This window comes from Meriones unguiculatus, chromosome 11 (assembly GCF_030254825.1).
Source record: "Meriones unguiculatus strain TT.TT164.6M chromosome 11, Bangor_MerUng_6.1, whole genome shotgun sequence".
Taxonomy (NCBI): Eukaryota; Metazoa; Chordata; class Mammalia; order Rodentia; family Muridae; genus Meriones; species Meriones unguiculatus.
Window position 1 is genome coordinate 100,553,929 of NC_083359.1, and position 12,004 is coordinate 100,565,932.

Here is a 12,004-nt window from a genome sequence, read left to right on the forward strand (position 1 = left end):
CACTTAATTAGCATTCCGTTAGCAGTCACACAGCTCAGCCATCTACGGAAAACACGATGGTGCTTATTACAAGCGGCATTCTGGAGGGTCCACACATGCCCTGAATGCCCTTCACAAGGAGAGAGCTGGCCCAGGAATAACACACGTTTTATTTCTTCAACACAAAATAATTTAACGATTTTAACAAAAACATGGTTTTCCCGCCATTGTTCCTGAGATGATGGATTCGAATGGCGCTCATAATTAATTATTAATAGACCGTGTGGGAGACCTGAATATGTCACCACCAAACAGGAATGATTACTGGGTTGAAAGCAATGAAGACAGGGAACATGCAGGAGAGCGCCGCCCTTCTATGTGCTTAAAGCCGCAGAAAGACAGAGACTTCCCTCCAACCAACACAATGAGTTCACATTCTCCTACCATGGAGAATAGTTGACCACACATTACAGTTTCGGACCTTATCGGCCCAGAAATGGTTAAGAGAACCCATCTACCTAAAAAAGCTCCACTTTTGCCTTGCTTCTGCCTGTTATTTGCTCTCTTCCATGGCACTGCACCTGGATATTCAAAGTCCTTTTCCTTTGCCTAGTCACTTCTCAAGAAATGTGCCGTCATTTGAAGATGTTACATAAGTGGGAATTCAGAGCCAGCTCTCTGATAACTCCTTATTCTCTGTGCATTTCCCATGGGTATATGAAATATACATGTTAGTAAGTTTCTATTTGTTTTTGCTTGCAAATATCTCTTTTGTCATAGAGTTTTCTTGCAAACTAAGAATCTACAAGGGCTGAAACATTTGTTATTAATCCCTATAACTCACACACACACATTCATCGGCATGTCAATCACATCAAAGCTTAGGGTCTGATTTTTAAAATTGTAATTATCAGTCAAAAGATTGATTAGAAATCAAAAGAGCTTTTATATAATATATATTTATATAATTTATAAAAGAAAAAAACCTGAATTAAACAAATGTTGATAAAAGCAATTTAAAATTCTAGGAAAATATACTTTGAATGTTGACTACCCAACCTATACTTAAGCATAATTAAGCATTTTCAAACATGAAATATTCAAATCATTAAAAAATAACTATGTCTACATAAACAAACATTAATTTTAAATTCATGGTCCCATTTGTTATAAAACACACCTACTCAGAGAGAGAAAGCAGCTTGTTTGACAGGTTATAAATCAAGACAGTAAAATATTTATTTTCTAGGAAATTTTCACATACAGCATTTTAATAATTTATTTAAAGTGAGAAATTTAAACACCTTTGATCTTGTGCAGTTGAGGATAACACCTTAGTCAAAATGTTAAACCTTATTGTTAATACTTCAGAAAAAAATGACATCAAAGGGAAACATGCCATGGGAGTCCCTTGTACAGACTGTGCTCATGTCTGCTAGAAAGAAAGTCTGGCATTTCAGTCAAGATTTCAGAAACATCTCAGAAGGCTTTTCCATTAGTGATATTACATGTAGGAAGTAAAGGGTTTCCAGACCCAGAAAGACAAACACTGCATGTTCTCACTCACAGTGGGTCCTCGCATCAAGTCTTTAGATTTGTGTGTTTAACTTGGAGGGCTTGCAGAATTTAGGGGTGTCTCAGAGACCCCCAACGAATGCGGGATATTGTCTCTTGCTCTTGGTTGCCCACCGGAACTTTATGGTGAGACTCCATTGCTGAAGACATTTTGGTCACAGGACATGGAGAAATCAAGTTGGCCTTGACCGGGAGCTTCCTCCCTGCTGTCTGTCTTTCATAGTACTAGACATTGCTCTGCAGGCTTCTGTGTGCGCGCTTGCGTGCGCATGCATGGGCATGCGCGGCTCATCAACACTCTTACCCAGGTGTGAACCCAGTGAGCTACAATAATGACCGATGTGGCAAAATATGCCCATGAGTGCAACAGTGGCATGAATGTTATGGGGTAACCAGCTGCTTTCTGGTTGGTTTTAAAGTCTGTTACAGGAGGAAACTAATGTCTGCGACTGTAAATCTGGCCAAGAATCACAGTTGTGGAATCGTTAATGCCCCGAGGACAATTTACAGCAATTATTTTGCTAAGTTGAAATGGTATCAAACTGTCCTCTAACTTCGTATCTCTAGAGTACCTATAGCTTAGAGCAGGTCTCAGGTCTCAGGGGAGACGTTGCTTTGCGCAGCGGACGGCAGTTAATGCAGAAACACACACCCTGCCCAGCGCGGTGGAGTGCCCAGCCAGCCACACAGGGACCACTGCATCACATTCCTTCTCCTAAGGCTCGGGGACCGCCATGGAGAGGTGGCAGAAGACCCGGAGGTTGGGGAGGATGTGAGAGAAACCTGGTCTCTGAGATGCAGCCCAAACCATGGCCTGTATTTGTACTCCCAGGGGACTTGCTAGTCATCGTTCGGGACATCTCTTCTTCCTTCCTGCGCTGACTCCAAGCCCTATCTGCGGGATTGGAACCTTTTTCATTGAGCGATTGTGATGCAAATTTCCAAGATGCTAAACCACTGTGGCCGAGGCACACATGAGTCCCCACCATTTACGGATTTACTGGGTACCTAAGCGCTCCTTGCTAGGTACCCTTTGGTTTGAAGATAACTCATTGCTATTCAGCTCTTATTTAAGGAGGCTGAGAAAGTTGGAGGTAGGAGGAAGTCTGCCTCCAACAGTATATGCCCTTAATGCCACAGAGCAACCCAGAAACACTGGCTGCCAGCCTTGCCTTATCCCACGACCGCCCAGGCTCCCTTAATCCCAAGGTCAGATGGAGTGGGATTGTGGAGGACGCCAGGGATGGGCGTAGGATCCTGCGGTGGGAGGGCTCAGCGTAGAGCTGTAACGGCACCCCAGCTCAGGAGTACCAGACAGTCCGGGAAATCTGCCTAAGCGGGACCCAACCAACAGGAGCCAACCCACTCCCTCGACCAAGTCCCCTCACTTCTCGCTCTGGTGTGCGCAAAACTGCTGGAAGCCTAGGGGCGGCGGAAGCGTCATCTCCATAGCCTTCCGCCTACCCACTCGCGCCGGGCGCACGTGCTTAAAGAGTCCCTGCCCCTCCCGCCCCTGCGCGCGGGGCCGCAAGTTTCCTCGGAGAGGCGGGCGCGCACCGCGGCTCCTCGCCGTCGCCTCCGGGGCCCCCGCCGCCGCAGTCTCCGCCCGCGGGGAGGGCGCGCTCCGGAGCCGGCGAGGGTGGGGCGCCGCGAGGGAGGGGTCCCGGCACCGCAGTCTGCGCGGCGCCCGCCCGCGACAGCAGCAGCAGCAGGTGGAGCCCCGCTCCGCCGCGGGCAGCGCCTGGCCGGAAACCCGAGCCGCAGCCGCCCGGCCCCGCGCTGGCCCTCTAGGCGCGAGCCCACGCCGCCCCGGTCCGACCCAGTTTCCCAGGCACCGGGTCGCGGCAGCCGGGGACGCGGTTGGGGCCGGGGCCGGATGCAGCTCCGTGCGCACAGCGGCTCTGGAAGACCCCAGCCCGGGGCGCAGGGTTAACGGGAGCCTGGCTCGCCTCGGACACCGAAAGACTTGTGCTCGGGGACAGGGCAGCGGCGGGCTGGAGGATCGGCATCCTGGGCACCTGGCGGGACGCTCTCGGAGTCGGGGTGGCACGCTCGCCCCACCTTCTCGCCCGGGCGCGGACAGGGAGGACTCTTTCCAGAGGACCGGACCTCTTCGCCGGGTCCCGAGTGGAGTCCTCGCACCGGGCGCCTGTTGGTCTCCAAACCTGCTTAGTTGACACTGGTCTGCCGCTGTTCTCTGCTGGTTAGGCTTCTTCTTCGGCTAGGGGAGCAGTTGCCGCCAGCGACAGTCCGGACCTGTGGGCGCTCCAGGTCCCGGGTCTCCGGACCTGCCGAAATCCTGCCGGCTTCGCTGACCCTCAACTCTCTTTCTGCTTGTCGCCGGTGCTCCCAGCCATTGGTTTGGCCGGGAGCGTGCGGACGAGGCGTCTCTCTGGCCCCCTCGTTTGGGAGGGCCCTGGTCTCCAGGGAGCGGCTTTGTGTGTGGTGGGATCCGGGGTTCTCAGCCATGGCCTTCACTTTCGCTGCTTTCTGCTACATGCTGTCCCTGGTGCTCTGCGCGGCGCTCATCTTCTTCGCTATTTGGCACGTGAGTAACCTGCAGCAGCTTCTAACTCTCATTTGCCCCAGAGCCCCCACCCCCACGCCCACCTTATATGCTCACTTCACCCGTCTTTATACATTGCAGGCGTGGGAGGACTGTGAAGCCATTTGCTGGGCAGACCTTGTCCATCTCCCTTGTCCCGGGGCAGGAGCCGCTGTTCTTGGTATCCTGAGGCCAGGCGGCACAGGTACCAGGCGCGCCTTCCTGCCCAGGCTGGAGCCTGTGGCCCGCAGAGCCTCTTCGCGGGGCACACTCCTGGGCGGGGCAGGGTGTCTGGGCCGCCCTGGAGTAGTGGCTCAAACCCCCATCTGCCCGGCTTCCCTCCCATCCCCCCTCCTCTCCTGCCTGCAGGAAAGAAGAAGCGCCGCCGGTGGCCCAGGCAATTAGTCAAGTAACTATAACAACTAAACATTCAAAATGTCAGCATCTGTGGTGGGTTGCGTTTAGACATAATTGGAGACAAAGTGGAAACCAAACCAGAGTGCCTTGTAAGAGGAAGTAGGGAGAGGCCAGGCAGGGGAGAAGGGAAACCAAGAGAGCCGAGAGTGAAGAAGAGAGAAGAGGAAAGGAGGGAGAGCAGGAAAAAGAAGGTTCCAGGTAGTGAAGACCTGGCCAGGTTCCATCACCCTCAGGGCGCAAGCTTCCTCCCTGAGTGGAGAGCGGATGGATCGTCAGGCGTGATGTTGGTGTACACTGAGCACCCCTGAGGAGGAGTAAGGGGGAGGCGCAGGAGGAGCTGGTCTCCTGTGGACTGTGCCGCGTTTCACACACCTTTGATCCCTTGGCTTCCTTCTGAGGATGCAAGGCCCGCATTCCCACCCTGGGAAGGCTGGTCTGAAGGGTCAGGTCCCACTGCCTGACACTCACCATTAACAGCCCTGCCCTTCCAGCAGGGTTGGGTGATGGGAGGGACCCTGGGACCAGCTTTTGGAGGCCCGGTGGGGGGCCTTGGAGAGACTGTGTACAGGAAGAGATGACCCAGAAGGAAGAAGACTGAGGAGCAGTTGAGATGCCTGTGTTTTGTTTGAGTAATTTCTAGTGTGAGAAGATTTGTCTTAAAATAGAACCCCGAGTCTCTTGCAAGGGCCAGGTGACAAGGAGCAGAGGGCGAGTGCCTGGGGAGGAGGAAGGGGTTTCCAATCACCTGTCCCTGAAAAGACCCGGAAGGTCACACCTAAGCTTGCACCTCTTTCTAAGATTGCATAATCACTTGCCGTTTGGTTTAGGAATGTAGAAACAAGAGGGAAGAGATTCCGAGGTGAAAACATGAGGGCTGATGTAAAGAGTCCTGCCAGTTAGATGTGATGGGATTTTGTCCTGTCCGCCCTGGAATGCTCAGTCTGTTCTACTGCAGACAGTGGGGCTTTGAGGCTGTTTCCTCATAAAGAAAAAGTGAAGCCCCACTTGGGTGAACAGGGATTCAGGGTAGATAGCGCCCAAACATGCAGCATAGATCTACTCCCATGTTGTAAAGGAACTTTCTCAGCTTTTTGAATTTTCAGAGGGAGCCACATTCTTGAAGGCTAATACTTAATTTGCTGTTTCTTCCTGGTTTGGCTTTGTCTGGAGGTGGCATGATGCCCCCAAGAGCACCCCAAACTCCTTCAGACCTGATGTTCACTGCACTGGCTCCTGAAGCAGGTTGGGTCACAAGAAAGGATTCTTTTCTCCCCCTCATGGTGTATGTGGGTGGGGATGGAGAGGGTAATACATACTTCAAGAACCAGGTAATAGAGCAGATGGTTTGAGCTGCCAAATTGACCAAGAGACAGCTGAATGTCAGTCCTAGTGGTCCTGAGCTGGTCTCTGCCCGCAAACTCATCTCCCAGTGTGAGGGTACAATTCAATCAAATCCCACGTCAGTCGTGTTGACATGGCTAGTGGAAGTGACCCAGTGACAACAGGGTCAGTCCCTGTTTCCTAGTCTTTTCCTTCTCTCTCTGAAGTGAATAATCCACCCCACGCCACAGTGTCTTGATTCCTGAACACGGAAAGGGGAACCCAGAAACGGCCTGATTTCCGGATGCACAGACCGTGTGTTTGTGGATATTGGTTGAATGTTGTCATTATTTCGACCAAGAATTCGGGAGAGTTAGTAGATGGTGCATTTGCCTTCTTTCCCGCATCTTATATTTCCTGATCTGATGAGTCATATTGATTGCTTAGTATGTATTGACAGCCCAAGTAGTGAATTGGCATTTAATGCTCAGTGGTTCAAATGCCTGTACCTCCTGAACTAAGAGAAAGGCAGGTGGCTTTTTAAAAAAAATTCCTATTTATCTGTACATGTACGTACCTATCTAAAGGAAATAATAGACATTACTATTTATCTAGTGTGTATTCATCTGCCCTCTGTCCTGTGTAGTTTGGAGAGGACCTATCAGGGTTATCTCCAGTTATCCCTCCCCCTCCCCCACTCTCCCCTGGATGTGTAGAAGCAAAGATGGGGATATGGCCCGTTATAAACACATTGAAGTCTTGGCTTTTGCCCTGAAAACCTACGTGCATTGTTTTCAAATGAAATTATTTCCGATCAGCCCTGTCTTTGAGGACATTTGTTATGCTTTGCAGAATCAGAGAAAAACTGAGGGTTTTTGTTTGCTTGTTTTGAACCATGGCGCTGTGTTCTCCGTATACATTGTCTCTTACATGGCGTCCTTTAGTCTCCACAGGTGACTTTGTACACATGAGGAAACTATGGCTCTAAGAGGTTCTAAAACTTGCCCAGGCTTGTGCGGCTAGTATGCGTTGGGATTTGAGCTGAGTCTGTAAGACCCTTGTGGCCCAAGCCCTTTCCCTGGCTGAATTACTGGCTTTGAATTACTGACTTAATGCAGTTTCTACCCCAAGCATTACCTTCTGTGTAAGCAAGAGATTTAGAGCTGGAATTTCTGCTTGGAGTGTAACAAGGCTCAAAACAGCACAAATCTCCCCCACTACTTTTTTATGCTCAGAGGATTGATATGCGTAGTCCAGGCTGGCTCGGAACTCACACTCGTCCTGACTCTATCCCCAGAGTGCTAGGATTACAGGCATTTACCACTACACCCAGTCCCGTGCAGTCCTCTTTAAAAGAAGAAATTCTGTTTTCTTAAAAATTTGACGTTTACTTATGAAAGCGAAAGGACACAGGCTCATTTCCAAAAAGTTTGAAAATACAACAATATGCAATGAAATGAAAGTCACCACCTGCCTTTCCATCCAGAAAAGATTGGGAGATTGTTTGTATATGTGTGTGCATTTAAAAAACTGCATGTGGACCTTTAGAAGGGAAAAATCCCACAAGTGTTCTGAAAGGTTCAGGACGTGGAGCGATGCCTGCTTCCAGCCGGTCTGAGATGAACAGTGTTTACTCACAATTCGGAATCTTCTCTGCTCCAGCTTGGCCAAGCCTGTTTGCAGACGGTCTCATTATATAAACACAGATGAAGCCGTTCTTTGAAAAGATCAAATAAGCATTACCGCTTATTTCAGGCTTTTAGTTTTCCAGGTTTTTTAATATCCAGAGTCCCTCTAAACTTTGGCAGTTAACACATAAAATTAGTTCCCAGTGATGCTCTCTAGAAAGACTTGATGTATTGCCTCATCTTGGAACGGCTTTGGTGGCATTTGCTCTTGGAGTTTGATTGGACCTCATGGACGATAATGAGTGCCAGTCTGCTGAGAGAAGTTTTACTTGGCAAAGTGTCTTCGTTGCTAAACCTTTCAACCAGTTCTAGCCTGTCAAAGCCACAGCCACAGCCACAAGGAACAGGTCTCAGTTTCTCCAGTTATCCATCCATAAAAAAAGAAGGGGGGGAGTGTTTTGTGAAGCAGGATGCTTGGGGCTCACTGTAACCTTTTCCCCAGAGACTCTTTTTAAGGTGCTCTGAGCTGGGGGGCAGCACGTGCCCTTGCCAGGCCTTCCCTGGCTTTCACTGCTGGTCTGTTCAGATCAAGACATCTTCCTGCATCCAGGGTCAGGCAGCTGTACCTGTCCTTTCCTTCCACTCTCCCTCCCCCCATGATTTCCCGCCCTTCCCACAGACAGCGAAGAGTCTCTTGGGCCCATCCTTGTTCTCCACAGCTGAGGACAATCCTGGAGGTACAGGGGGGCTTCATCATCTTAACGACAGCTTCTCCCGCCCTTCTGCCTGGCCCATTTCCAGCTGCTCTTGGGGAGCACATCCTGGGTAGCAAGGGAACATGCATCCTTTTCTGGACCTTGTCGCTTTGGAACTTGGAGAACTACAGTTGATGCAAAGAAGATCAACTCTTCCCGGGAGGCTCAGAGCCAGTGGTGTCAGTGGGGAGTCTTCCTGCAAGGAGGTGGGGCACACCGGTGAACCTAGAGGGCTCCCTCTGTCTGGCAGGATGCTTGTTTCTTGTTTCAGCCTGTGGTGAGTGATGCCTGGCCCTCTCCCAAAGCCAGCCCTGTCGTCACTGTATCTCCATCAATCATGTTGTGGGAGCGGAGGAGGGGACAGGACTCAGAGGCTCTGGGAACCAGCCAGTGCGGGTTGGCAGAGCTTCACCGCTCGCTCATGTTGCCAGGCTTCCCAAGGTGGGATGTGGCAGAGGCACCAAAGCAGTTTCCCTCTGACTCTCCAGGTTCTGAAGAAAGGCAGGTGAAGCTGTGCGGCCTTTTCATGGGCATCCCTACCTGTACCAACCCTGAGACCACACCTGGCTTCACTTTCCTCCTGTCGCCGCCAGCGGCTGCTTTCCATTCTCCATTGTGTGTTCATGCCCCTCTGCATTTTATCCTCTGGACATGTTTTCCACTGCCTCTTCCTCCCCAGAAGGTGAGGAGTGCCTCCTTTTCCCATCGTGTGCTGTCTGGATGGTGCCCTCTCCACCCTTTGCTGTCACCGTCACCTGCCTCTGTGGGCCACTTCCTTCAGGATCTACCAAGGATTTGGGCCTTGCCATGGTCATGTCCTCACTGACCTGAGTTGTGGTAGTTACTGACCTGACCTCCTGTCAGAGACTGCCTATGTGCCTGTGACCTCCTGACCACACCTGTGTCTGTCAGTTCCAGGCAGCCCTGGCCCTCTTACTCCATTCTGTCTGTGTTTCCTGTTTTGACTATTTCCCCCTTTCCTCTCAGGGCATTGTCTGTTGAGGATGTGATTCCTTTAAGGTCATCACCACCACTTGGCTCATCTGGGCATATCTCCTGTTACCTTTACGGTGGGAGATCTCCATGCCAGGAACACACTCCGTATACCCCTCTGCTCTCATGCTAGAGCCCCAAGAGCTTCTGGCATCCGGATGAATTTACAGTGTGACCTTGGCTGGCCCTTACAGTCTCGTAGCCCTTTAGCATGGCCTGGGTGTGATTCTCCAACTTTTAGCTTTCAATCTTATGGTTTTGTCACATCCTCAGAGCCCCAGAAGCTCCCACACTCAAGTCTTTATTTCCTGTCATCAGAAGCACCTCACTGCCCTGCCATCTTGCCCTTTTCTGTTGCTATGACAGAACATGGCAGACCAGGTAGTAGAATCAAGAGTTTATTTGGCTCACTGGTCCAAGATCTAAGGGGCCTTCACAACATGATGGAAAGCATCATTTGGCATGAGGAGAGGAAAGGGGCGTGTGCCACATCACGTGTTTAAAACTAATGCCTCCTGTGATAACAGCCTTAATCCATTCATGAAGGTGATATCCCGTGACCTCATTGCCTCGTAAAGATCCCTCCACTTCATGCCACCACAACTGCAATCAAATTTCAACATGGTTTTTGATGAAACAATCAGACCGTATTACCTGCCCCGAACATCTCCATGCATGCACTGGTAAATTCATTTCTTTCCTAACTCGAGGCACAGCTGAAGCTGTGTCTTCCATGAACATTGTTTCCCTGTATCTTCAGGGGACACGCACCATCCTAACCTGTGCCCTCTTTTCTGCCCCATGGCCCTGCCTTGGGCCAGGTTTGATGTGCTCTTCCCCAGAGCATCGTATCCCTTCAAAATTGCCCCCCACCCCCGGTTTTCACCTCACGTGCTACATCCCTCCCCAGAGTGAGTCAGCACCAGAAAGAATCTCTGCATGGCATCCCTAGACTAAAACTCTTTTTGGCTTGTCTTACCTGCACAGCCTAAAGGGCTTCCAAGACGTGGTCCAGTTAAATGTGACTTCACTCATTTGACATCTTCTGTGTTCCCAAACGGGCTCTTCCACTTCCCTGGAATGCTTGTTTACTCATCCCATTCCTTATTGGGATGGCTGAATTCCAGTCTTAAATTTTCTGAGAAGCCTTCATCCCCTACGCCAACCCCCATTTATTTCTCCTGTGCCCTGCCGTACATCCCAAGGTTCCACTGGTCACACAGCACTGGGCTACCGGTTCTCGGGGATTGTAACTGCTTCCATCTGTTGTGGCCTCAGTATCTAGGGCATGGGTAGCATGATGCTTAGAGCTGTTCCTGCAGGATAAGTAAATTCAGCATCTGGCTAATTTACTGGACCAGCCAAGCTTGACAAACTCTTCCTTGATGAATAGTTTCCTAGACTTACAATAGTCATATGATGGTTTCTAAAATTACACATTCCCGGACCTGCAGGGGGCCTGAAGCATCTCAGGCCTGGTGGCTCTGTCTTTCAGGGTTGCTGTGAAGAGACACCATGACCAAGGCAACTCACAAAAGGCGTTTAATTGGGGACTGGCTTGCAGTTTCAGGGGTTAATCCCATCATGATAGGAAGCATGACAACAGGCAGGCATGGTGCTGGAGCAATAGCCGAGAGCTTACATCCATAAACACAGAGGAGGAAGAGAGTGATACTGGGCCTGCCATGAGAATTTGAGATCTCAAAGCCTACCCCCATGTCTTAGGCAGGGTTTCCATTGCCGTGAAGAGACACCATGACCATGGCAACTCTTATCAAGGAAAACATTTAATTGGGGCTGCCTTACAGTTTCAGAGGTTTAGTCCATTATCCATCATGGTGGGAAGCATGGCAGCATACAGGCGGACATGGTGCTAGAGAAGGAGCAAGAGTTCTACACCTTGATCCACAGGCAGCAGAAGGAGATTGTGTCACTGGGCGTAGCTTGAGCATATATAAGACCTCAAAGCCATCTCCACAGTGACACACTTCCTCCAACAAGGCCACACTTACTACAGTAAGGCCACACTTCCTTTTAGTGTCACTCCTTATGGGCCAAGCATTCAAAAACATGAGTCTTTGGGGGCCATAGTTATTCAAACCTTCACACCCAGGGACATGCCTCCTCCAACGAGGCCACACCTTGTAGCCCTTTCTAAACAGCCCGCCAACTGGGAACCAAACATTCAAATACGTGGGTTCTGGGGCCCATTCCTTTTCTAACTACCACAGTAGTGAACTTTAGTTATGCTTCTCTAGGTAGAGAGGTGATGCTCAAAGGGACAGGATAGTAGGGCGAAGGTGAGGCACACCCTGATGGATGGAGGCTCAGCAACAGATCTGAGCAAGAAAGTTTTGCTTGAAAGGTCTATGAGATGGTGACGTCAGCTCAGGTGCAGGTCCTGCTGCCAAGAGGCTTTGTACCATCACAGGAGTTGATACTATGCTGTTCCACTGGGTAGTCCACTGGGTAGCTGTGATACCCATTTGTGTGTGTGTGTGTGCAGAGCCCAGAGCAGGATGTCAAGTGTCTTCCTCTACTGCCTTGAGATCTCTTACTAAACTAAAAGCTTGCATTATTTGTTAGGCTGGATGGTCAGTGAGCTCTTGGGATCTGACTTTTTACTTCATAATGATGGGGTTACAGGCCTGCACAGCCGTACCTGGGTTTTTATGTAGGTCCTTTGGATTCAAACTTAGGTTCTTATACTTGCAGAGCAAACATTCTTACTCACTGAGACATCCTAGCAGCCCCTGTGATGAGCATCAAGATTTTTATTACATTTATTGTGT

The 12,004-nt window shown here is 50.1% G+C and overlaps 1 protein-coding gene across 1 annotated transcript in view; it reads left to right on the forward strand.

The window, feature by feature from the left end:
• The first annotated feature begins 3,255 nt into the window (after positions 1-3,255).
• Cnih3 (cornichon family AMPA receptor auxiliary protein 3) overlaps positions 3,256-12,004 on the forward strand; it is a 108,972-nt gene continuing 100,223 nt past the window's right edge. Inside the window, exon 1 of the mRNA XM_021633650.2 lies at positions 3,256-4,102. Coding sequence (XP_021489325.1) covers positions 4,022-4,102 — 81 coding nt within the window. The 5' untranslated portion in view covers positions 3,256-4,021. The remainder of the gene's footprint in view (positions 4,103-12,004) is intronic.